A 27,493-nucleotide genomic window follows, 5' to 3' on the forward strand; every position below is an offset into this window, starting at 1 on the left:
GCTGGTTCCAAAGGGCAGGCGCCCCCACTGAGAAGTCCCTATCCCTGGGTGTCGTCCGCCGGCAATCTCTTACCGGTGGCACCCTGAGAAGACCCTCCCTGTGGGAGCGCACTGGACGAAGGGAACTTGATGCTGGCAGCAGGTGTTCCCTCAGATATCCCGGACCCAAGCCATTTAGGGCTTTATAGGTCATCACCAGCACCTTGATTTAATACAAACCTCATTTATCTCATTTACAAATTTAGGTTTCCTTTTAAGGACATTTTGGGATTACCTGGCCATTCATTTACACTAGGTACATCTGGATTTTTGTTTTAAAAGGGCTTAACACATTTATTCCATAATAATCTTAACCATGTAATTTAATCATAATTTTTCTGGGAAAAATAACCCTTCTTTAGCCCTTTTGGTATTGAAGATGCCTCCCAAAGTTAATTATTTATTGCCATTCATATAGCTGTACTTGCATATTAAATCCAAAGCAAAATCATACATGATGTGAAACACTTTATTGCATTGTTAAAAGTCTGGCCCTTTATCATTCTTAACCTGTGCAGCTGTAAAAAAAAGGGGAAAAAAGCCATTCCTATAGGTTCCTAACGCATGTTAAATTGAAATGATGGGCAGAACATTATTGTAACAGTTGGCAAGTAAGTGTCTAACGATTTTATAGAGTTATAGTTATTAGAAGGTGTACAAGAATGTTGTTAGTGGGCTCACATTGAGAATTAGTAAAATAGTACCTAAAGATAATTTTTTTACATATTTCTACTTAATTTTCTAAAACATAAACAGATAATATATTTATATTTTATCCTTTTCCTTCCTCTAGTTGTTTTTTAAAGAAACAAGTTTTGATTTACATTCATGTGCTTAGTAAAAGCAGTATACTATAGCATAAATAAAGGGACATGGTGGCTCAGTGGGTTAGGACAGTGAGCTTGTCGATCAGATGGTCGGCAGTTTGGCGGGTCAAATCCCGAGTGCCGCGTAACAGAGTGAGCGCCTGTTACTTGTCCCAGCTTCTGCCAACCTAGCAGTTCGAAAGCATGTAAAAATACAAGTGGAAAAATAGGGAGCACTACAGTGGGAAGGTAACAGCGTTCTGTGCGCCTTTGGCGTCTAGTCATGCCGGCCACATGACCACGGAGACGTCCTTGGACAAACGCCGGCTCTTCGGCTTTGAAACGGAAATGAGCACCGGCCCCTAGAGTTGGAAACGACTAGCACACATGTGCGGGGGAACCTTTACCTTTACCTTATAGTTTCAGAGATTTTAAGTTAAAGTTGTATATAGGTATTAGTTTAGGGAAGCACTCCATTATGAAGCACCGAGTTCAAAGATACATCAATGTGTTATAAAATGAGATGCTGTGTCAAATTAAAAATAATGTCCTTGATTTTAGACCTCTATATCTGATTATATTCTGTACTTCCAGCAGCTTCAGATGATGATGATGATTCTGAAGATGGTGATCTCGATAGGACCCTTGATGCTGCATAGAAGGGCTAAATGCTCAGCTGACACACGTATCACCAGTGCACATTTATTTAGTAAACCATGCTGAATTCTATTAGATTTCTGAAGAACTGCTGAGTCAAACAGAAAATCTGCTGTTGCACACTGGTATCCATAGATACTGGATATTGCTCATGCAGTCTGCAAGAGTATCTTTCTTCTTTCAGAGTATGACATGTATGCCTTCTTCTAAAAGATGTGGTTTTTATCTGTAAGGAAGAGTTCTTTTTCTATAAGCTTCTTACAGAAATCAGTTATAAATTCTAGGAAATGTTTCTCATGTTTTGCTCTTCTGCCGGCACTAAGTGGAACTGTTAAGTGACTTTGCAACTTGGAAGTCATGGGGAGGGCGTAATTCTTTGTTAACTTACCACTTAAAAATATCTATTGGGAAGTCTCATCATTTTGGTTCCAGTGTTAACACCTAGACTGAATGAGGGAGTGAATGGGTTCTGTGATTAGTGTTTCTGGAGGAGTGTTTAACTCAAAGCAATAAACTTGCAAGGGGCTACTAATAAGTGTTAATTAAGGCTTTTATAAGTATTGATTTCAAAACTACGGATTATATTTGGTAATATTATGTACATTCCAATAAGGAATTACAGCAGTAAACAAGCATTTCAGCATTCCTGGAAGGAATAAAACTTATGGTTTAGAATCTTAACCAAGCTATTTATCTGAATGAACATTTTTTAGAACCCACATTCACTACAAAGACACTGGTTATCAACGTGTTTTCTAGTGTTGTCACTTCTTTGTTAAATAAAAATTGCAATCCTACGATTTGTCTACCTCTTTCAAATAGGGTAACATTTAGAGCCTGTCATACCCACATAGGAATTTTGTCTACTTTAAGAATGTCAATGCTGATGGGATGTGTTGGGGCAAAGCAATAATGGTGATAGTTTTTCTGTGTTGCTCAGAAGGCTAAGAAGACTAATGTCTCCTTCTAGGTGAGCTCCAGTCTCGGTGATTTTAGGGCTACATCCATACAGGTTTCCTGGCAACCAGTCAGAAATGACTTGCCGGTTTTCCCAGGAATGCAATCTCTGAGAATGATCCCTTTACGGAGAGCATCCTTTTCCCATTATATGAATACAGGTAATCCTTGATTTATAGCAGTTCATTTAATGTCTGTTCAAAGTTACAAGGGCATTTAAAAAAGTGATTTGTGATCAGTTTCACACTTATGACCACAAAGTAATAATGGCACTAAAACAATAGTGACATGATCAGTTTTCACTTATGACCATTGTAACATCCCATGATCATGTGATCAAAATTCAGATGCTTGGCAATTGACACATTTATGACGGTTGCAGTGTCCCAGGGTCACGTGATCACCTTTTGCAACCCTCTGACAAAGTCAATTTGGAAGCCAAATTTACTTAACAGTTTGACTAATTTAACAATTATAGTGATTCACTTAATAACTTTGGCAAGAAACATCGTAAAATGGGGCAAACTCACTTAACAAATATTTCACTTAGCAACATAAATTTTGGGCTCAGTTGTCAAGAACTCCCTGTAGAAGATAGTCCATTTACTTCAAATCAACAGCATCCATTTTAAACTTCAGAATACAGCCTTGGCAGATACGTTTATATAAAATACATTTATATTGCTTAACTTATCCTTTGACCACTTCAAAATGAGTTGATTGAGATTCAATGAGGGAGTGGGAGAAGGGGCAGTTTCCCAAGCAATCCAGGCTCCAGATCCAAATAAAGTTGTAAAGTTATCATCCAAAGTACATTCTGCTGCCTTATTCCTTCCACATAATAATCCCACTTAGAATTAAGAATTCCCACTATAGTTTCAGTCCACACAGAATCCTTTGCATCTAAAAGACCCTGGTGGCACTCAAGCAGTTGTTCCACATTACTGTAGAGTTGAGTATTTCTTTGTAACACAGGTAGTCCTTATAGCCATTCATCTAGTGACCATTTGAAGTTATAACAGCACTGAAAAACTGGTCCTTGCATTTACAACCATTGCAGCATCTTCACAGTCATAATCAAATCTGAGCATTTAGCAACTAATAGGTATTTATGACATTTGGTCATGTAATCGCCATATGTGGCTTTCTCAGCCAGCTTCCGACAAGCAAAGTCAGTGAGAGAAGCCTGATTAGCTTAACACCTGAAGTGATTCACTTAACAAATTGGCAAAAAAAAGGTTTGTAAAATCGGGTGTGACTCATTTAACAATTGCCTTGCTTAGCAACAGAAATTCTGCTCCCAGTTATAATGTAAGCTAAGGACTACCTCAATGATTTGTGAGTCTTAATTGACAGAAGAATATATCTGGATACCCATTGGTGGGCAGTTTTGCCCAGCTGTAAATATAGTATGGTACAGGTGGTCCTTGTTTAGTGACCACAATTAGAACTGGCAACTTGATTGTAAAATAAAGTGGTTGCAGAGATGGGGGGGGGCGATCATTAGACCTGTTTAACAAATAATGGTTTTTTCTCTGGCACTGGGAGACATGTAATTATCTAAATTATAAGCTCAGCATAGTAAAGATGTGTCCATGTTTAACCATCTAAATGATTATTTCGGTGTAACGCTCATTCATAGAGAAATATGTGTATTTAGGTTTTAGCCTAATTGTGAGCAATGCTAGTTAGACTTCCATCTGCAATATAACATGTGGCAAGCTTTGAATAATAATGTTTAAACAATAACCTATTTCAGCAGTGATAAGCAGTAATTCCAAAACACCATCTACCTATCAATAATTAATAGCCTAATTCTAAAAACTGAATTGCTTTATGTATGCAATTCTAGAAAGGACAACCTTAGTTACCCTTTTATTTGAGCTAAAACAAATTGCAAATATTGATATTCAAAATTTTATTTCATGGAACAGAATATTAAAATAGACATATATAAAAAGATTGATATTGTGTTGAAGGTACTTGTCATTCTTCCATATTTTATATTTTATATATATATATATATATATATATATATATATATATATATATATATACACACAACATTCACTAGCAGAATAAGCAGATTTCATCATAAAGGTACAATGTACAGTTTTTAATAAAAGGTCATGTCCATTGTTCATGATAGCAGTAGCTCCTCATTTCTTAAAGATAATATTTTACAATCTTGCATTTTAAAGTTTTGGGAATGATAAAGGAATTTTTGTAGAGACTTTTAGTCCACAATTGGAATTCTGAATTTCATAAGCAAATGAGTGCTGTGAAACTTGATTGCAAATGTCTCATCAAAATAAATTATCACTGCGTTGTTGAAAGAAGGAGCTGCTTCCTTCCAAAGGATCTTTGGGCATATTTGCCTTTTGGGATAAGAATTATTTCTAAACTATCAAGCATGTTGAAACATGCACATTTAGATAGAAAATCACTTCATACGCATAAAAACAATTTAACAAGCATGTGGATTATATTTCATTAGAATATAGGATAGTGGTTTTGAAGACTGTTTTTGTGCCATTGCCCCTGTAAGAATATCTAAGTGAAAACAGTTTAAGCAGAATATTCATCTTCATCTATAAAAAATGTTCCATTGTCATATGGAATTTGAGGGATGGAATTATGTATGCCACATCTTGGTCTAGAATATATCCTCCTTTGATAAAGAAACCAGAGAAATGCTGCCGAGATTGCCACAATTATTGTTGATATTATGACTATGATGCTTGTCCAAAGAGTTTCTGAAACAAAAGTATATAATCAGGTACATTGTTTTTTGCAACTGAAATTACTGGAACATTTCCCTGAAGTGGCTTAAATGCAGCTTTTTATTTATCCATTAAATCTTTTTTAAGTTCTTTTTAATTATGACCTTGATGACTGAGAATCTCCATAGACTTTTACTATACAGCTCAATGGACCACAACCCTAGTTGTCTAGGTGGGAAATTGTCTGAGATCATAAACAGATCTAGAAATGTTTCCTTAATACTTGGATGCTACCATGTCCCTTATTTATTTCTATACAGGTAATCCTTGACTTAAAAAAGGTAAAGGTTTCCCTTGTCCCATCATATCTGACTCTTAGGGGGTGGTGCTCATCTCTGTGCCTTAGCCGAGGGGGCTAAGATTACAACCATTCATTTGAAGTTACAATGGCACTGAAAAAAGTGCCTTATGACCAGTTTTCACATTTACAATCAGAGCAGCATCCCATGGTCATGTGGTCAAAGTTGGATGCTTCGCAACTAGCATTTATTTATTATAGTTGCACTATCCCAGAGTCATGTGAGCGCCATTTGTATTCTTCCTTACCAGCTTCTGACCAGAAATGTCAATGGAGAAAGCCAGATTCGCTTAATGGCTGCATGAGTCATTCAAGTGCAGTGATTCACTTTACAGCTGTGGCAAAAAAGACCATAAAATGGGGCAAAACTCACTTAACTGTGCTGTTTATCAATGAAAACTCTTCACTCAATTGTTGCAAGTTGAGAAATTTAATTTAATTTAATTTAATTGGATTTATATACCGCCCTTTCCCAAAGGACTCAGGGCGGTTTACAGGGTAATTTTAAACAAGAAACACAAAGTTAAAAACAATTAAAAATAATTACAACAGTCCCTGAAAAAAGTAAAAAAACCCAATTAAAATTAAAATTAAAATTCTCAGCCTGGGCCAGAGAGCTCAAAGAGCCAGGTCTTCAGGTCCCGGCGGAATGAACGGAGGTCGGGAGCAGTCCTAAGCTCCGTGGGCAGCTGGTTCCAGAGGGCAGGCACACCCACTGAGAAGGCCCTCCCCCTGGGTGTTACCTGCCGGCAATCTTTTACCGGCGGCACCCTGAGAAGACCTTCCCTGTGGGAGTGCAGTGGACGAAGGGAACTTGATGCTGGCAGCAGGTGTTCCCTCAGATGTCCCAGACCCAAGCCATTTAGGGCTTTATAGGTCATCACCAGCACCTTGAATCTCACCCAGAGGGCAATCGGAAGCCAATGCAGCTCGCGGAGTAGAGGTGTTACATGGGAGTATCGGGAAACCCCAATCACAACTCGCACGGCCGCATTCTGCACCAGCTGAAGCCTCCGAGTGGTCCTCAAGGGCAGCCCCATGTAGAGAGCGTTGCAGTAGTCTAAACGGGAGGTCACGAGCCCATGAGTGACTGTGCGTAGGGCATCTCGGTCCAGGTAGGGTCGCAACTGGCGCACCAGGCGAACCTGGGCAAAAGCCCCCCTGGTCACGGCTCCTATATGGTCTTCAAAATTGAGCCGGGAGTCAAGGAGGATGCCCAAGTTGCGAGCCCTATCAACGGGGGGTAACACCTCACCCCCCATCGTTAAAGGTGGAATGGTCTGGTTAACCCGAGATGCCGATATGCACAGCCACTCAGTCTTGGCAGGATTGAGACGAAGCCTGTTTCTCCCCATCCAGACCTGGACCGCCTCCAGGCAACGGGACATCACGGCGAGGGCATCGCTGGGTTGGTTAGGGGTGGAAAGAAAAAGTTGGGTATCATCAGCGTACTGATGATACCCCACCCCGAAACCACGAATGATCTTACCCAGCGGCTTCATGTAGATGTTGAACAGGAGGGGCGAGAGAACCGACCCCTGAGGAACTCCACAGAACTACCTTACTTTATCCTAGATATGCTGGTAAGCCACATATACTGCTGAAGCATGTTTCATCTTGCTGTTCCAGATGTACCCAAAACTATCTTCCTGATGCTCACTTTCATGTCTTTGTATAATGTGCACCAAATATAATTTTACCCTTTTCTTCCTAACACTTAATTAGTCTAGTAAGAATGTTAATAAGCTTGAAAAATGGTTGACTTAACAGAGTTATTGCCGTTATAGAACTCTGATTTTCCGTGTCCTTCTGACTGATACAGCTTGCAGCGGACCTATCCCCATGATGTAAATACATTTCTCCATTATGTGCCAGGCAAATGATAACAGAAATGTGGGGAATTGATAATATTTAACCGTGAATGGATATCGTTGACACAGCTTCTTGCATATCCAAATAGAATGCACAATGATAATTCCTTACATAGAAAAGATCTATTAAAATCAGTGGGATGGGTTAAATTAGTCATGGCTAAACTACATTGTTGGACCTGCTGTTAATCATATCCGCACAAGGAAGCAATCCATGGTAACTGAATGTTATTCCCTGAAAAAGAAAACTGCTCTGTAGTAAAAAGACACTGTCTTATCACTGTTTCATTACTAGACAATATAAAGAAAACGCGGATTACTCACCAAATGAATATGTTTTTCCATAAAGACCTTTAGCTATATGCAGAGGAAAAAGTGGAAACATATTTGGATGTTATGTTTTTTTAAAAAAATTACATTTTATTATCCCAGAGAAGTAGTGAAAATAATTACTATCCAAATAGTTGGCAATAAGCCACTTAGTGACCAATATAAAACTGAAAAATCTGCTCATATTCAAGTGTGTGTGGCGGGGGGGGGAATCCATTTGAGGAAGTATTTTCTGTGCATGGATCTTCCTTGGGAATAGAAATTGTGGGTGTAAATTAGATGGATATTCAAATGTGGGTACAGTATTGTTCATCCGCATGGGTCTACTGACTGCAGTTTGATTCCAGTGTTTATTCATGTTCTAGCATAGTAAACCAAACACTTTATACCAGGGGTGTCAAACTCAATGTCACTGAGGGCCGTATCAGCATTGCGGTTACTCTCAGGGGGCCGGGTGGGTGTGGCCTGGGTGGGTATGGCCAGGGTGGGCGTGGCCTACTGGGTGGGCGTGGCCAGCTCTACATCGTTCGCATCAAGGGTGCCTATGGGGGCCCGGGCAGGAGTGGGACAGATCTGAGGGTCTCTGGCAGGAGGAGGGTCTCTGGGCCAGGGCCAAGGCAGTGGGGGCCGTTCCCTCACTGTTTCCAGGATGGCTTTGCAAGCCACATGAAACCACTTCACGGGCCGGATCTGGCCCCCGGGCCTTGTGTTTGACATGTCTGCTTTATACCATATGACTGGAGTATGTTTGTGAATAAGGAATGAATGAAATATGGTTTGTTGCACAATTTCTAAGAGGACAGATAACCTCTTGCTTTCACTGTAATGAATTGTATATTAATAATAAATTGAAGACCATAATAATGAAGCGTATCCTCTAAAAATCTCCCAAGCGAGAACTCTTCCCCACTCATTTTCCGAGAGAATGATTCAGCCCACAGAAAGGAAAATACAGCATTGCGCTAAATAAGAAAAATATGACCTGGGGTCCCAATAAGAATTTTAATACAGATAGGAATGGTAGTTCATTTTCATTATGGGGCAATTATTGGCCCAGTTAGAATTTTAGAAAAACCTAGAATGTGAAGTCTGTCACATTGAAGTCTATTTGGTTTCAGTGCTGGAATCAGGAGACACCCAAACCAATATCTTATTGAATTAATATTTGGCAATTGTTTTTTTTTTAAAAACAATGCTCATCCTAATATGCTTGCTGTTGGAATAACCAGAAGAATATGTTTCCTAAATCTGGCAATGCGGAAGATATTTAGCAATCACCCTACCAGAGTCGTGACAGCTCCTTGATAGGGAAGTATATAGGTTATTTTTTTTTTCCATCTACCTTGTGCATTCTGCTATGGGAAAAGCCAAATAGCAAGATACAGTACTGTTTCCAGTTTCTCTTGAAGGATTCATTTGCATCTTCCAATTAATATTATCATAATTATACTGCATATATGACCAGTACAGGAATAAAATGACACTGGAATTAAGTTTAATGACCATGATAATTGGTGATTGATGAAGGGCTCCAGACCTAAACAACAGCCTACATTTATCTACTTCAAAGCCCTTTCGCAGCCTATGAAATTCCTGGCCTATAATAGAAAACTTCGATACTGCAGCATTTTTTAAGGCAATGTTGTAGCATGGCTCTTACATACCAGTAGTTTCACACAGGATTTTAGTCAGTGGAAGGTGTTCACAGGAGACTTTTTTCCATCCACCTGAAGCTGTATGCATAGTAGCACAAGTGTTTAGAAGTTCATTGTTACTTTCTTCCTCTATCCAGTTTGTAAAATTTACTTCGGAATCATCATACCATTTGAAAATATCATCTGCAGTAGAGTACATGTAAAGTTATTTTTGTTTGCTTCGTAAACATGAGCCAAAGTAAACATTTACATTGACTTGATTATTTGTTAATAAGTGGTTTTAATTTTAGTTTTATTTATTCAATTTAGTTTAGGTTGTCGCTTAAAGAGTAACAGCAGAAAGCTTTAGGGAGGTAAGAGATGTTTTCCTAGTGCTAGAAATGCTTAAGATTATAAGAGATTGATTGCACCAAACATTTGTATCCTTGATCAATAGCAGATAAAACTTAGATTGAATCTAAGTCTGTCATCCTATTTCATTTTTCTTGTGTTTGTCCAATTGAAGAGGCAATCCCTCAGCCCCTGTATCTATTCTGCACCCCTAGTGTTGTTTCTCTAGGCCAGGGGTAGGCAACCCGAAAAAGGAAAAGAGCCACTGGGAACCGGTTCCATCACACATAAAAAAAAGTGGGAACTGCATGCGTGCGTCCATGCACGCGCATGCGCAAAAAACATTTCTTGCGCATGTGCGGACGCGCGCGGTTACCTTTTTTCTTTAATGTGTGATGGAACCGGTTCCCGGTTGCACGACGGCCTGTCTGCAAAGCTGCCGAAAGGGGCAGCTTTGTAGACGGGCTGCGGCAGCTTTCGCAACAAGCGGGGCCGCTACCCATTCCGAGAGGTGCGCGCGCACCTCCCCAAACCTCCCCAAACGTCGGCAGATCTCCGGACGGCAGCGGCTTGGGAGAGGTGCGCGCGCACTCTCCAAACCGCCGCCATCCCGTTTGCACAGCTGCCGTGTTCGTCAATGTTTGACGAACGCGGCAGGTCTCCGGACGGGATGGCGGCGGTTAGGCGAGTGCGCGCGCACTCTCCAAACCACCGCCATCCCGTTTGCACAGCTGCCGTGAACGCGGCAGGTCTCCAGACGGGACGGCGGTGGCTTGGAGAGGTGCACGCGCACCTCCGCCCTTCGGAAAGGTGCGCGTGCACCTCTCGGAACGGGCGGTGTCACTCTCCATTTGGAGAGGTGCGCGTGCACCACTGCCCGTTCGAAGAGGTGCGCGCGCACCGGGCGGCTGGGAGCCGCAGGAGACGGCTCAAAGAGCCACATGCGGCTCCGGAGCCGCGGGTTGCCGACCCATGCTCTAGGCTTTGCATTCACGATTCCGTAGGGCCCATTTTCCAAACCCGGATCACAGTTCTTATACAAGTTACATCAATAAAGCTTTTTACCTTAAGAAAGGATCATTTTTAATCAGAATGTAGTTCAAAAATTGAAAGAAGGTGGAGCATATTTCTAGCAGGATTTGTTCACTTACCATCTGTGTCAAAAAACATGCCAAGAGATACGTATTCTGGACCGTGCCAATTTGAGTGAAAATTACTTTGAATAAAGGTATTTTCATCTTTGCTATTTATAGTAATAATATCCGCTCCGGAGGCTACATTTGTGAAATAAAGACAAAAAATTTAAGGCTGAGTTTCCTTTCCTGTGAATAGGAGTAAATGCAGTTCATTTGCTATATTGTTAGCCTTGATCATCCTGGCCATATGAAAAGGTGCACATAAACTTAGTAGGCAAGTTCAGGCCTTTTATTATACAGTTACTGACCTGGTTTTGGCTTCACAAAACATAAACGCTCTCTGCAGTACTTAAGGATGCGCGTGCATAAATGTACACACTTGTGCTGCATGATAGACAATGCCGAACGATTTTCCTAAAATAAACAGACTGGAAAATTCTGGAGTAGGAATCAATAAAATAGGAGCTCTCTCCGTCTCCCAACATTAGAAATGTTTGACAGTATAAGAGAATGCTAGATCAATGCTCTTGGGAAAGTCTGCCTTCCCCAGCAACAGAATGAAATTGAATGAGATCAACCATAGAAACCCAAGAGCTTTCCCAGCTGTACACTCCACAGGTCTCTGTCCTGAGCAAGTAATGTACATGCTCTGTTAACCACTGTGAGTACTAACATTCTTCAAAATGGCAAACAGACATTCAGATGTTGAAAGGATTCCCCCCCCTCCTCATGTAGGCTCAGCTGATGAGTCTCAGTGCATCACACAAGGTTGGGATGAGATTGGACAGAGCAGAGCTGTCTTACCATTGTCTTGGCAGAGCTCCCTGGCATCATCCATACTGTAGACCTCTGAGGATCCCTGAAGTAGGGCATAGCAGCTCTTTTGGAATGGAATCCAAGCAATGGAAGGACACGCTACACAAGGAAGAGAACATGAGGCCATCTGTTTCTGTTGTCAGTCCCAGCTTCACAACACACAAATGACGTGAAATGAGTTTCTACAAATGTTTATACAGCACTCAAAACAGGTTGAGCACAACCTAATCAGATTTGAAATAAATGAGATTAACTGCAATATTAAACATTAGGCTGCTGTCCATTTTTTAATGAAGAGGGGTTAAGTGTAACCTTCAGGCACTTATTTCTTGAGTGAAACAAATAGCTGCTAGAAAAAGGGAAGGGTTTGATTGCAAAAAAGGTGAATCTTCTTTTCCCAGACCTAGCAACCCTAACCCAAAGCAACTTTTACTTTTTAGCTTTAAAGAACAATCTAATTATAACTGTTTGTTCTTGAGACTTCCCTTTGAATAAAATACACATCGTTTTTAACATTCTTTGCAGCTATTTTGATGTACATGTGCTTGTTTGCTATTTTGTCCCATGTTTAATTGCATCATACTTTTCACATTCATTTTGATTCTGATTTTCAAATCAACTGTACTATTTTGTAATCATATTAATCTTGCTATTCAATTAAAAAATCTTTTATCTTGCTTATTATATCTAGCATTTAAATGCATCTATCTTCAGAATCACTAAGTGGATCTGGGCTGATCTTGAAGAAGGGTCAAACCCGATTCGTACTTGGATGGGAAATCCAAGTCCTAGGTGGCTGGGAAAGTTGTAAAAGCCCTCCAAAAGAAGGCACACAATTGCCTTATTTTTGCCAGAAACAATATAGGATGCTGAGCTTGTCGACCAGATGGTCGGCAGTTTGGCGGGTTGAATCCCGAGTGCCGCGTAACAGAGTGAGCGCCTGTTACTCGTCCCAGCTTCTGCCAACCTAGCAGTTCGAAAGCATGTAAAAATGCAAGTAGAAAAATAGGGACCACTACGGTGGGAAGGTAACAGCGTTCAGTGCGCCTTTGGTGTCTAGTCACGCTAGCCACATGACCATGGAGACGTCCTCGGACAAGCGCTGGCTCTTCGGCTTTGAAACGGAGATGAGCACCGGCCCCTAGAGTCGGAAATGACTAGCACACATGTACGGGGGAACCTTTACCTTTTACCTAAGAACCAAGCTCAACTTTTTTTGTATTTCCAGAAGCACTTGGTAATATCACTATGTCTAATCTGCGTTTAATGTGATGTTGGAAGCCAGTTAAAATCTGTAAGGTTCTTCGCATATCATTAAATTGCATGTGTAACATACATTCTTATGTAGAATGCACCCAAACAGAACCATTCTCCCAGTAACCTTGTGTGTGAAATTTGCATCATTGCACATATAACTGCCTTATAGGTATGTTCCATGGGAATAGGAACCCTGACAATCCAGTATATAACAAATTGAGCAGAAATTTTGCTGCATGTCCTGCTTAGGCATAAGAGGTCAGGATCAGAAGACTTAGATGTTATGTAAATGGTGGACCTAATCAAAATCAAAAAGCTTTATTATGTTCTTGGACCAGCCTTTACAATAAAAGACTACAGTAAAAGGAGAAATGGTTTAATACAGCAATTAGTTGTTAGGCAGGGGAAAAATAATGGAAGAATAAAACAGCATGTCTAATTACAAATGTTTGTGCAGTGATGTAACTTGATAAAAATATTTGACCCCCTGGTATGTGAGTATAGAGTTAGAGTCCTAATAATAAAAATAATTTTTTTCTGTTGATTAAGAAGGCAACAGGACCAGTTTAAAAAAAAAAATTCTGGAATTGCTGTTCAAGAGGCAAAGTTTTAGTGATAGAAAATAAGTAGTACAGTAAAAGGAAACCCAGATTAACTGATTGCTGCCTATCCATACTAAAAGGGCCATTTAGGAACCATTGCTCATCAGAAAACTCCTGTCTTGTCCACCCAAAACCTTCCAGTTGACCTTGCTCAGAGAGTGAAGAGGGAAGGACTCAGGCAAGATGATTTTGCAGAAGGCAGAAACAGGCATGCACAAAATGGTGGATGTGGCTTTTTTTTTTTTGAGGAGGATGAGAATGCCATGCAGCCAGTCATCTTGTCTATCATTTTATCCCTTTCTGATGTATTTTCCTTTCTTTTCAGTGCTTAAAATGTATATACATTTCAATTTTTATATTACCTTCCCAATGTTAATCTCCCTTTCATCAAGAACCTTGAATGTCTAAGTTTTCCCACCTAGATTTTCTCTACATGGTTTAGACCAGGGGTGTCAAAACTCACAACGTCATGTGACATGTCATGATGTATCATGATTCCCCCCCCCCATTGCTGGCAATGAGGTGGGCACGGTTTTGGCATGACAGATACAGCCTGTGGGGCCGGCAGTTGTGACACCCCTGGTTTAGACTATAAATCTCGCAGTCTTCAGCCAGCAGCAACAGAGTCGGGATTATGGGGACTGTAACAAAAAATACCAGGCAAGAAGGGTAGATAAAAAATTAGAAGGCTAATTTTAGCAGAATTAAATGGACATCACAGAGATCTGTCTCAAAATTAAAAAATGGTAAACCCTAATCTTTGAGGCCTAAAGAGCAATTTCTGAATATTCTCCCCCTCCCTACCCCTTTGAGGATATCAGAAGCAAAGAAGATTCTATCTGAGGAAAGAAGAAACTGAGAAATCTTATGACCAGGATAAGGAAAATAAATACATGTAATAGAAAGAGCAATAATCTGCCTAGCTAAATATCAGATTAATCTTACAACCCTGGAACTTCAGGTAGCTGAAGTTATGTATATGCGTGTTTATGATTCATTCTATGTCACCAAAATAAAATGCTTCACCAAACTTCAGAAAACATGCAGTCATATTTTATAACTTGGTGTCCTTGGAGTTTAGCACCATGCCTTCAAGGATGGGTGAGTAACTCAATAATATGTTTTTGTTTGATAGCATTTCAAGAGAACACACCCCAGTTTAGCAAGTTTAGTTTCACACAGGAGAAGCCCAATCTGGCTGCTGGGACATATGTATCTGTTGCAAAACAGAGTGAGTCAGCAGAAGCCAAAGTTCTCTTTAAGCACAGATCTCTTGCTTAGAAAATGTCTTTAAAAAGACTTTGTAGTAATAACTTTATGACTTTATTATCCTTATCACTATGGAAGTAATTATTGCATGGAGCTGCCTCTGAAGATCAAGTTTTTCTGGAAATTCTATAGCCAGGAGGTCAGCAGAAGAGACCTGTTCTAGAGAAACATATCTGCCATTGTTGCAGTGTCTGCCAATGGGCCTCCGGATCAAATCCAAAGTCCTGTTGAATACCTATACAACGTGGTGGTGCAGCTCCAGAGTACATCAGGGACCACTTTATTCAACACAATCCCCTCCCTTTCAGGACGTGGATTGATGAATTTTTATTGTGATCTTTTTGTGTTATACACCACCTAAATCTTGTGAGAGAGCAATAATAGTAATAAATAAGGCAGTAAAAAAAAGAATGAGGTGGACTAATAATGAACAGAGAAATGACAGTCCTAGGCCTGAAAATGATAATTTCTAGCACTGGACAAATATACCTGATTTGAAAAAGTGTTTATTTGTCCTTCCTTGGTAGCAGGAAGTTAATCTTTCTCCACATTGTCTCTATTTCACAAACCTAGCATACAGATTTCTGTACAGTACACTATTTCTGGATAAAATCAACATCCCCTCCTCTTATTGCTGCTGAAGTCCTCTTAGATGTAACTTGGCTCCAGTGGAGACTGAATAAAGATAGTGCCCAGGCAATTGCCTAAGCAAAATTTTTTTTTTAAATAAACACGTCCCTAATAAATCCTTTTTTCTTTCTTTCAAATGTTGACCAATTTTCCTAAATCACCCACTTCCGCATAATCCATGTTGTCCTCTAATTTTGAAACTAGCTAATCATTTAGCAGAGTTTATTCTAGTCACAACAGCAGGACCTAACCAACCTTAGATGACCTGGAAGAAAACCTAGTATGGTTCAGCATAAGCAGTGCTTAGATGGGAGATCACTATGCTGCAGGCTAGTGCACGTTGAAAAAAACTTTCCAGAAGATAATGGTAATTCACTTCTGTACTCACCAGGAGTCAAGCCCAATTTAAGAGGCTTTGATTGGATTGACTGATTGCAGATTTAGCTACATAAATACTTATTTTAGGCCCTCTGTCTGAAAGCTTTGCTTGTGTTCTCAATAACTGTACGTCAGCCAAATGGATTTCAAACAAAGCCACCTCCCAGCCAAATGCAATTTCCTCATCATCATCATCTGGATGAAACAGGAAATTGATCTGCCTGTCATTTTATTGAACTAAGATTCTTGTGGTGAATGAAAAACAGGAGGAAGCTCAAGGTTCTCAGCCTTCCATCCTTCCGAGGTAGGTAAAATGAGGACCCAGATTGTTGGGGGCAATTAAGCTGACTTTGTAATAATGCCGCTTGGGGTGTGTGTGAAAGCCCTAATAAGCAGGCATATGCATAGAATGAAGGCTACTGCTAAGCTTGTAAGCCGCCCTGAGTCTTCGGAGAAGGGCGGGATATAAATGGAATTAAAATAAATAAATATTCCCTTGCCTCTGCAAATCCTTAGTTTGACTCCAGTCTGAACACATCAATCAGACACAGTGTCTTGTCCGTCTCCCTCCCTCCCTCCCTCTTCTACCCCACAGAGTTGTGGAGCATTTAAGTAGGTTTCTAAAACCCATTTTAAAAAGGCCTCGCAGCAGCCCATCCGTTGGGAGAACAGACAGTTGATCCTGCGCCAAAGTAGGGGGGGGGGGGAAACCTTTGAGGGCCGGACTTTTATCCGACTGACCTATAATGGGAGGTGTAAGCAAAAACAAGAGCCCCCCCCCCCGCCCCGCAGGGCATAGAGCAGGGGTAGGCAACCTCGGTTCTTTTATGACTCGTGGACTTCAACTCCCAGAATTCCTGAGTCAGCACAGCTGACTCAGGAATTCTGGGAGTTGAAGTCCACGAGTCATAAAAGAGCCGAGGTTGCCTACCCCTGGCCTAGAGGCATCTTCCCTAGCCCCGCCCTGAGAGAAAGAAAGCGAGAGAGCGAGAAAGATTCGAGGGAAAAGGGAGCGCCCGAAGGCTCAAACACGGCGAAACTCCCACTCCCGCCGAGTTTTGGCTTCGCGCGCGCAGTTTACTCTGGACGGCGAAGGCAGCGCACCGCCGGCCAGAGGACAGGGCGGGGCAGGGCGCGCGTTTCCAAAAGGCGGCCCTTTATAAAAAGCCTTCAGGGGAGACTCCCAAGCCGGCGCTTTGGCGCCGCCCCACCTTCTCTTACCGTCCGTTTCTAAGGCAGATAACGCGGCCGCCAGGAGGAAGCCGCTGAGGAAGCAGGCGGAGTAGGAAGCGGGCGAGGGGGCACCCATGGCCGGGCAGGGAGCTCCGCGTCGCTCGGGGTTGGGGCCGCGCGCAAGCGCCGCCCACCGCCGGACTAAGTGCCCTTTGAGCCCTGGCCAGGGCGAGGAAGGCCGGCGTAAGGGCAGAAAGCAGCGCTCTCCCTCAGGCCGCTGCCTCTTGTCAGGCGCCTTCGAGGTTCGGGAGGAAATGGCCTCCCTTGCGCCTACAGCGCTTTCTCTTCGGCCGAAGCGGCGGGCAGGCGGGCAGGGCGTCCAGGCGCTTCCCAAATTCTCTCTGAATTTTTGCGCGTCGTTCTGCATTTTCAGCGGCACAGGCGCTTCACCTGAAGAAACAGAAATCCTCCGGGTGGAGTTAAAACAAACAGTTAACAGACCTTTTGAAAAGATTTCGTTTTTAATCCCACCTTTATTGTTTTTATAAATAACACAAGGTGGCCATACCTAATATATACTGCTCAAAAAAAATAAAGGGAACACTTAAGCAACACAGTGTACTGTATTCAATAGTAGGATGTCTTATCTTGTGTTCCCTTTATTTTTTTGAGCAGTATATATACCTAATGCTAATATACCCAATACTCCCCCAAACTTTGAAGGACACTGACTGTAGCCCTCGGCAATGCACTTCCCACAGCAGCCTTGGAGGGCCGATATAAAAAAAAATCCATAGGAACCGAGACTGTCCCTGTGGACAAGGGACTATGAAACTATAGCTCACGCCCTACTGTACTGTACCTTCTATAAGGACTCAGGGATCCATCTCATAACACCTCACCTGATGAAATACCCTGGAAAACCAATCTCATGTACAATTGCTGTTATTGGATGAGTCTGATGTAGGTTTTTTTTTTTTTGAATGTTGCTAAATTTGGATAAACCCTCAGCAAAATTAGGCAGACTTTGACTGCCCACTGACAATCCACCTACTAAATTGTCATTTATTATGTTGTCTTTTTATTTATTTTTTGATGCTTCATATTTGTAATGCTGGTCTGTGACCGTAATAAAAATATTATTTATTACCTAATACTCCTTCCCTGAATTTTCCCCATAACAACAAGAGAGTGTGGGCTGGCTTTCATGGCTAAGGTGAGACTTCAATGAAACGATCTCCAGTTTTCTAGCCTAGTGCCTTAATCATTACTAGATCAATCTGGCTTTAGGGAGGAAGCATGCTTTTTATTGTTGTTTTTTTAAGTCTAAACTGGGTTGACGGTGTTCTCTTGTCAGATCACTTTACTATTTCAAACAATTCCTTGAAGTCAAACTTTACTCCTAATGCCCATTAGGTCTGGAACACTTTGAATTCAAGGAGAAAAAAATTCTTTGGAGTATATAGGACCTCACTGTAAGTTCTTAACTCAAATCTCCTTTTTGAAAGGATGCTTAACTAAGATGATTAGTTGGACTGACCTGAAAGGAAATGAACCTAAATACACTGTGATAGGACTGCAACTTTTAAGAACTGCAGAACTTGCCAATTAGCCTCTGGGTTCAATTTAAGACGCTGGTCATCTGTTAAGCCCTTCATGGCTTAACAGGATTGCCTGGCTCCAGTTGTTTCTGATGCGTGGTACAATTCTGCTGTTCAAAAACAGAATTGTAGAAAGCAGACTGGATATAATTAACATCTTTTAGTGCCGTGCTAGATAGAATTCAAGAGCTGGTTTAGTGTAGTAGCTAAGGCACTGGGCTAAAAATCAGGAATCGGGACTTCTAATGTCACTAAAAGCACCACCTGGTTGAGTAATGAACCATCTGCAGACAAGCAATCAAGCTCAGAGAGCTCCAAGTACTCCTCTTTCATATCTATCCTCTCTCCCTACCCTCCCTCTCTCATCATCATCATTTATCATCATCTCACACCACTGACATTTTTTTAAAATCTGAAAATATAAATTATTAAGTATTTTCCTCTTAGGTAGATCTTATTTGATTTGGAGAGGTTGTTTTAAACACTTTTTCAATTACCAGGCACCTACAGTTTGACCAGCAGAGGGCATCAGGCAATTTCCTGAATATAACTGAATATAAGTCCTTTAACAAATGATTTAGCTACTTTTTATTGCCATTTTTTACATGAGCAGTAATTGTTCTGCTGAATTCAACAGCATCGGGAAAGTGCTTGAATATTTTATACTGGAACTGATCCAGATCTAATCATATTAAAAATGAAATTCTTCCTCACTAGTTTCGCATCTGGACCACATTTACATAGAAATACACAATAAAAGTAAATTTTCTCTGAGATTAGCAAAAAGATTTGTAAATGTATGATGATCCCAGCATCGTCTGCCATGGATACCATGTCCAGGGAAGTCTATATTTCTGTGCAGTCTAGAATATAATTGCAGGGAATGGTGAGGGAGACCCTTATTTTCTGTTTATAAAGCATGCAGGCATTTTCAAGGAAGAACATGGCAGGAGAGGAAACAGAACACTTTAGTCTCCTAATGATTCCTCCACTGGTCTCCTAATTAAGCACATACATAGAAAAAAATGTTGCATGATCCAATCTGCGTCAGTCAACAGGACCAGAAGTTTAGTCTTCCCAGCTTTTAGACTTGTGCTGGAGCCCATCTTCAGAGAACTTCTCTCTACCAGAATGTGTAGAGAATGTGTGTGCCCATTTTTTTCTCCTCACGCTTGAAATCACTAGTTTCTCCTGAAATTGTAGGGGATTTGATGAAAACATCGTTCTGCCACTCTCACATATTGTGATCCCTTGATTTTGGATGTTATGGCAGTGAATACATTTTATTTACATGTAAATAGAAACAGAAAGGTTATAGAGTACAATGCTTACTGTGGCAGCATCATACTGTGTTTCATGTCTGCTCCTAGTCATACTTAAATGGATGACCATTTACTGTATAATAGAATTAGCAAGTTTCTGAACTGTTGTGGAAAGGCATCAAATAGAGCTTTCTTTGATGCTCTGTAGTGCACACTACATTGGCTCCTTCCAAGAGATGACTGGAAGATGGTCTGTAGTCTTGCTACTTTAATTCAACCTAGGATAAGGTGGTATGCAACTTAGCTAAAAAGGCATAGATAAGTGCTTAATCATAAATGGATTGGCAATAATTTAAATGATGTAGGTGTTAATACTACAAGTAGGATTATAAATCTAGAATCCAGTCTATCCCCATCCATGGAAGCTCATGGACAGTCATTCTCACCCAGACCCACTTCATATTATTGTGAGCAAAGGCAGGCTGTAAATCTAGTAAGTAAATAAAAGAGGCTACTTAGTGTCCTGCAAACACTTTGGATGGCCATTTTCAGAATCCCTGACCTTTGGTCATGCAGGCTGGAGGTTTGGAAGCTACAGTCCAAAACATCTGCATAGCATCTGGTTGCCTTGATTTCCTGTTTTTCTGGGACAGTTTAACATATGCATGCAACTCATGGACTTGTATGGATGCTGGGTATATGGTACTTCTTAGCAGTGTCATGTGCACAAAAAGGATCATCCTTTTGAAATACTACTACTCAATGTCACTAGGTTTTGCCAATTTCTTTGGGAGTCTCACATTAGGTATTCGACAGCGATGCTGCCTTAGTTCAACTTGGGATAGTATGCAGAAAACTGTGTAGTTATAGCTTTGCACCACAGCCAGGCTCACACAAGCTTGGGGTCCTCCATCGATCAAACTGCAGGTCTTCTGCTTAGGTGAGTCGACTCTGAATGTTCTTGTGAAGGGACAATAATGAATTAGGTAGAGATGTCTTTGCTTCATGGATCCAAGTCCTAATTACTTGCTTCTCTTCATCCACATGTTCCCCCATTCCTTAGGAATTCTCTTTTTGCTCTGCCATTAGCGAAGTGGCCTTGCTAATGAATTTTTAATGTGCATTAGCCGGAGGGCTTTTTGCTTTAGACTGAAAGCAATACACTTTCCCCTCAAGCTGCTTTCAGTGAGATACTGCATGAATGTACAATGGGATTGGAAAAGACAGCTTATGCTATCAACTCTGGGAAGTATAATTTTAAAATCTGCTCAAACTGAATTAAGTTTAGTAGCTACAGTTTCTAGTTGCCTAATGTACAGAATTCTAAAACACAATTAAATTGATTTATTTTCTAAAATGGCCTGATATTTATTGAACTGATGGTGTCACTTGTGTATTGTTGAAAAGCGAGCCCTTTTCCCAACTTTCCTCCTCACACTTTAATGGATTTAAAATAGCTGGATATTTGCTTTACTGGCCCATGCATATTTTAACAGAAGAATCCCCAACTATTTGCCAATAGTTATCAAAACACTGTTGGGTCCAAGGACACCATATTGAGAAAGGGGCACACCACAAACTCTTTCAAGGCAGAATGCAAAACTTCCTTCATCAAAATGGCTGACCTTACCGCATGGACCCAACTACGGGTCATCTCCTTATAACTGCAATCACGATCCAGCAGAGGCCCAGATCACATAACCAGTTCATGCTCTGGGTATCTCACCTTAGCTTCGCCTGGCCAATTACAGTGTAAGGCTAGTGGATCCGAGTTACTTTATCTGCAGAGCACCTGAATATGCTCACAAGAGCCCAACATGATTTGAGTGTATAAGGTCACCCTAAACAAGGTTACTGGACAGCTATCAGTGAACACAACAAGGGAGAACTATTGGTGTTTTAATACCTTATATTTGATTTCACCCATGCATGATCCGTCGCTTTTGTGTCTTCCTCTTGATAGTCTCAAAGCATCATTCATGCTTGCTTCAGTTAGAATATCAGAAGAAAAAGGAAGCTGTGTCTATCAAATATCCTAGATCTTTTGATCTGAAAAATATATTGTATCTAGGGGGAAAGGCAACATTTGGGTAGGCAAGTGGTCTACCTTCTGAATAAAAATTGTAAAAATTTCGTCTTTGTGATCTGTTTACTACCAGATTGGGATTGCACAAATCCATATCACCTCTAGATGACAGCCAACAAAAAGGGGAAAACTCACACTTTGCTGCCATCTAAGGAGAACTTATGATTTTTGCAGTTCAGATGGTAACCCTAGCTTTAGTGTCCTCTTCCCTCTATAAATAAAAACTCATCAATTACTCTTTTTTTTACAGTTTTATTAACATTGACATTTTTTAAAAAAATAATGAACCATACAAAGTATTTTAATAAGGAGGGAAGAACTGAATCAATGTAATTTTACTTCAAAACTAACAATTATTGAAGCTTTTTATAAATCTTCTGTTTCTCTTATCACCACCACAGGTAAGCTTCTTTACAAACTCCAAGAGAGCTGATTAGATACAGTAAGGCATCTGAATTAGTTCACACATTTTTTTTCCACTTGTCCAGGTATATTTTTGTAGGGGGAAAAAAATCAAGCAGAATTAAAACCATTTACAAAGTAAGTTTTAGATTGTAAATCCTTCATAGAAACCGTGGAATATTTTGTTCATGTTTATTTCTAGGCTGAATGACTGAATAGCCCTATTCCATGTATAAATTCACATTAAAATAACCTGTGAGTGCAAAATAGACTTGTGTCAGTCGCACAAACATATTAAACAAAATATCACATACATATACAAAACGCTACTTGCTTTTAAACTTTTTATCACAAGACTTACACTTGTTACCATGGTAATCAAGTCTTGTGAAAGTATGATTTTAACATACGGTAAGTGGCCTACTTTTCTGTGATCCGCAGGGGTGTGTTCTGGGAGCTCTTTTTCGGTCCTGCTATTTAGTGGCTGACTTGGTCTGACCGAGATGACATTAACAACTACCTCCTTGGCAAGTTGAGTAAACAGTATACCAAAGTACTTATCAGCTAAAAACTTTGATAAAGGCATTTTGGTTTTCTGAACAAGGCTTCCTTACACAGCCAAAGGGTATCTTCTCCCATCTGACTGTATACATTTATCACTTGTTTAGCAGACTGAACTAGGCTGTTGATCTGAGAACTACATCAAAGGCATTTCAGCGCTTTTGAAAAAAAAAGTTTGGGATTTTCTTCCATGTAGTTCCCTAAAATGCTCTTGTTGCAAAGTTACATCAAACCCCACGTCCTCAATATCTGATAGACTGGTCATTCTGAGCTAAGCTAGCAGAAAGTGGAAAAGCTTTCTGAGGTGTCCTTGAATCAGGATAATGATCTATCAGACATTGCAACAAGGGCAGGGTCACTGGCATATCACCCCTCAATGAACTTCCCCAATCTCTAGTTTTAGGTTAGGGCACTTGTCCCTTTGACTACCCACAGAGAGCATATATAAGCATCCAGCCATTTTCTTTTACAAATGGTGTCAAAAATGAACAGACATCACTTCTTTAGTGCAAACTACCTCTTGTCTTTATTAGATCCTCATACTCATTGTGGTGATGTCCCGGAAAAGGTCATAGTAAAATATCTTCCAATCGTTAAAAGTCAAGTGCAGAAACAAATCTACAGAAAGCAGTGCAATTAACTGCAGAAAAGTTGGCTTTCTATCTAGATGTCTTATTTACATCTTATAACAAAGTCCGGGCTGCTCCCAATCAAGAATTAAAACAGTATCAGTAATAATAAAATAACATAAAACATATTAAAACCATGAACATTAAAAAAATAAAAACAAATGTTCACCTAGAGAAAAGGATGTATTTACGCACATGCTCATAAAGACCACACAAAATGTCTTGAAAAGAAATAAGTTATAGGCTTGGGCTTATGTCTTGCTACAAGGTAAGGCAAGAACCACCACATCCATTACATTGGAACCATAGAATATAGAATTCCAGGCAAGCAAAACATCCTTATTTTCATAAAGGGAAAGGGAATCTATCTGCATATGTAGCATTTGTTTAATAAATGGTGTGCAGTGCAATTCCTCTTGTATACGCCTGATTTTTTTTAAAAAAAGCTGTATATGTCACTAATTCCAGAGGTGCATATTCACTATCTTTTAAAAGAGCTAACTTAGCAATAAAAGAGCTAACTTAGCAATAAACCAATATTTTTTCCCTCTGTAATCTCTGAGCCCGTTCCTCTGAGTTTTCAGAAGTGGATGTTAATTATCTGGTGAGTTTTATTAAAGAAAACATTTAAAGAAATGCTACAAATCAAATCATAAAACTGAATGTGTTTTAGCATCCTAAAGGCTTTGGCTTCTTACTAAAAGTCAGCTGAACTACCTCTTTGGAAACTCTATTGAAATCAGGTTTTTATGACATAGTTTTTCTAAAGTTTGCTAAGGGCTGACTAAATATGATTACTCTGTGTTGAATTGTTCCATGTTACAAGTACCTTTTACAAGAAAGCTATGCACAGCAAAGAATCAGGAGCAGGAAACTGATGGTATGAATGGATAGGAGAAATCACCAATATAGTGCTATGGAATCAGGCAAGAACAAAACATTATGGATGCTCCAGTTCAAGTACAAGTAAAGCATTCTGACCATGAATAAGACTTTAGATTATAGTTGATGTACTTCAAAAAAAAAAAAGAAAATACTTAGTAGTACCTCTTTTGAAAAATATTAAGTCTAACATAAATAATAATAATAATAAACACCAATGTCAAAACTTTTACATTGTGTAACACACTTCCATTCGTGAATCTGGGACAATGAATGGACAGTGGGGTTCTGAAACTTTCATTTAGCCCTTGAACGGAGGTTAACCTGCCAGTGTATTATGACCAACTCAGGAGAAAATTGAAGAAAAATACAATCTGACAATAACTTGTTGCTATTCTTTTGTTGTAGCTACAGAAAATGTAAGAGTCAAGCTTTAAAAGTTAATACAGTAAAAGAATCCAAATCTAAATTGTAACTTTGATCAAGATGAAGAACCCTGGAGTTTCCAATGCAGCAAGGCAAGCCAATACCCGCAGTATCTTCTCTACTCTGCATGGATTGCAGGGGCATTTCGGTCGAAAAGGCACTTAGATGTGAGATCTAGACTGTCAAAATTCTCTCTGGAAGAGATCTGGAGATGGACCCTATGTATTTCAGTCAGCTGAATTCTGTAGAAACAGTTGTTTTCGCAGCTGCTTGCAATTAGTTGGGAGTTCCAGTTTTCTACCCTCTTGAGCCCCAAGTGAAAGCTTTAAGGACTCAAGGCTTGACCAAACCTGTTTTTGATCACTTTGGAGTTTTTACTGCCTCTTTTAAGATTGAAAATCCTTCAGAACTGCAAAGACTACTAGTTGCTGGGTAAATGTCCTTTCACTCTGTTTAAAAGAAAGGAAAGTAGGTTTTTTCCAGTTTTGTGAATCTATTTTTGGGGTAACTTTTCACAATATAAACTGAAGGAGTGACTTGAGTTGCTTTGAAACAGTTTTAATGGCTAAGGCTTTAAGTTGATTTAAAGAAAGAAGGGTTTCAAAACTAACTTAGAAAGATCTCATGTGGGAAAAAAATCTGATTTATGTTTTAAAGCAAAACAAGTATATGATCGCTACTTTAAAAGGAGCTTTTGATCTATAGGCTCTGAAGTAATCCTTAACAGTTTAACTCTAAAATGTTACTGAAGACGAACTCTTCTGAAAACAACTGAAAAGGAGCTTAATTACGAGAGAGAGAGAGAGAGAGAGAGAGAGAGAGAGAGAGAGAGAGAGAGAGAGAGAGATGGAAATACCAGATTTACAAGTGGATTTGGACATTTTTTTAAAAAAACAACAACAACACATACAAAAATATGTTCAAAATGGTGTGAGCTGTCTTTTTACACTGAAATACAGAAGTACAAATGGACTATGATAAGAACTTCAAAAGTAGAGGTAAAAAGACTACAGGAAAACAGTTGTTAAAATTTATTTATGGGATTCAAAGATGACTGGGAGGACAAGGAAAAAAAATATAAAAGTGGTTTATTTGACTACGATTAAATAACAAGTTGCTATTTTTTGGTGATAATAATGGTTATTCAAATTGGATAGCTTTTCTTTTGGAAATTAATGGTATAATGGATTAATTTGTAATATTTACATTGCCATTTTTGGAAATCTAAATAAGGGTTTATTTTTTTCTGATAATGTTTAACAGCTTTCAATTTTATTATTCTTATTTTTGTAATGTTTAATTGTTAAAGAGAGGGGTGAGGAGGATTTAGGCTTAATAGAAAGGGGGGGATTGTATACTCATGTCCTTAGGTATTTTCTGTTAATTTTTACTGGACCTTTGTTGATTAACAAGGAAAGTTGAAGATTTAGAAATGAGTTTATGGAAAATGGGATGAGACATGGAATGAAGATACATCTGGTTGTAATTTAACAGACAGCAATAAAGTGTCAATCTGAATAAGGTTATTGGGGATGAAGAGAGGTTTCCTTTTTTATTTTTTACTACTAGGATTTTTTCCCCTTATACTTCTTGGTCTTCCTTTTTATTTATTTTTATATATTTTTATTAGGTTTCTCTGTAGTTTTATCTGTTTAATACTGTAATTCTTAACAAATTTGTTTTAAAGGTAGAAAGAATCTTTGAGAGGTTGTTTTTTTTTTTTGCTGAAAATCAGAATGGCCTCAAGAGATCTGAAAGATAATAAAAAGGATCAGATCAGAATGACAATATCTCATTGACATTGCTTGATCTCAGAAATTGTAAGCAAGTTTGGACCTGCTGATGCTTGGATGAGAAATCCCAGGGCTTTTCATTCTGTTGCCAAGGAAATCATACACAGAGCAATCAAAAGTTGAGCTTGACTCAAAATAATCTTTTAACTTTCAAAACATAATATTTTTAATACCATAAACTATCATATACTTTTATTTTCAATAAGTTGTATTTCAAGTAATTCTCTGGCCATCTGCTCTCTTACTTCATTTGGGTAAATGGTACAGGATGTCCTAATATCAGGATAGTTCCATGCACCCTACTTCAAGCCATGTGCAAATCTCAGGTCATGAAAAGTGCAAAGTTTGACTATTGTTAAAGATCCCTTTTTCCCCTAAACTTGAAAGAAGGGAAGGTGTCAATAAACCCCAAGAATGAAAGTCAGTAGCATCTTTGGAAGATGCTTCAAGGAGCTGATTTGGAAATTGGTTTCAGTACGCCAAGCAGAAAATGGTCTTCAGTCATCACTTCTAGAAAACATGGTGTCTGTTTCATCGTCATGCATTCCTCGCTCATAACGAACAGAGGACAATCCCAAAGATTGTAGTTGCATCTTTCTATATAGGAAGTACGCTAATCCAACAAGGAGGGCTATAATAAGTATAACACAAACTGCTATTACCCCTCTTGAATGACGAGAGACTACAAGAAAAAGCAAGAAAAAAAAAGTTATTGAACTAGAATAGTGAAACTACAAGCCATATGTGGTTATGGTCATTATTATTATTATCTTTATTTATATCCTATCCTTCTATCCAGAGGGTGATCCAAGTCAGTCACAACATAAAAATATTGAATAGACAAAATAAATATTAAAATATTAA

General features: G+C 39.5%; 3 protein-coding genes across 5 annotated transcripts in view; 1 reads left to right on the forward strand and 2 right to left on the reverse strand.

Annotated features, from left to right (window-relative positions):
• Window positions 1-12,362, forward strand: part of MARCHF7 (membrane associated ring-CH-type finger 7) — a gene marked incomplete at its 3' end in the record, with an annotated part of 42,070 nt that extends 29,708 nt beyond the window's left edge. Inside the window, exons 11-15 of one of the 3 annotated variants that reach the window (XM_083370671.1) lie at window positions 1,440-2,620; window positions 6,900-7,123; window positions 7,328-7,387; window positions 9,706-9,955; window positions 10,708-12,362. In XM_083370671.1, the coding sequence (XP_083226797.1) occupies window positions 1,440-1,504 (65 nt within the window). The remainder of the gene's footprint in view (window positions 1-1,439; window positions 2,621-6,899; window positions 7,124-7,327; window positions 7,388-9,705; window positions 9,956-10,707) is intronic. The other 2 variants (XM_083370672.1, XM_083370673.1) reach the window with 2 other exon arrangements.
• Window positions 2,614-17,442, reverse strand: CD302 (CD302 molecule). Its single transcript, XM_083370749.1, has 6 exons — window positions 17,036-17,442; window positions 11,667-11,777; window positions 10,878-11,000; window positions 9,406-9,579; window positions 7,736-7,768; window positions 2,614-5,215 (listed from the first exon to the last, which is right to left on the reverse strand). Exons 1-6 carry the CDS (start codon window positions 17,412-17,414, stop codon window positions 5,028-5,030), a joined length of 1,008 nt encoding a protein of 335 aa, XP_083226875.1. The 5' UTR covers window positions 17,415-17,442; the 3' UTR covers window positions 2,614-5,027.
• A 5,956-nt stretch (window positions 17,443-23,398) lies between these two features.
• Window positions 23,399-27,493, reverse strand: part of LY75 (lymphocyte antigen 75) — a 76,998-nt gene continuing 72,903 nt past the window's right edge. The window contains exon 35 of the mRNA XM_083370758.1: window positions 23,399-27,311. Coding sequence (XP_083226884.1) covers window positions 27,127-27,311 — 185 coding nt within the window. The 3' untranslated portion in view covers window positions 23,399-27,126. The remainder of the gene's footprint in view (window positions 27,312-27,493) is intronic.

The sequence above is a fragment of the Vipera ursinii genome (assembly GCF_947247035.1).
Source record: "Vipera ursinii genome assembly, chromosome: 1".
Lineage (NCBI taxonomy): Eukaryota > Metazoa > Chordata > Lepidosauria > Squamata > Viperidae > Vipera > Vipera ursinii.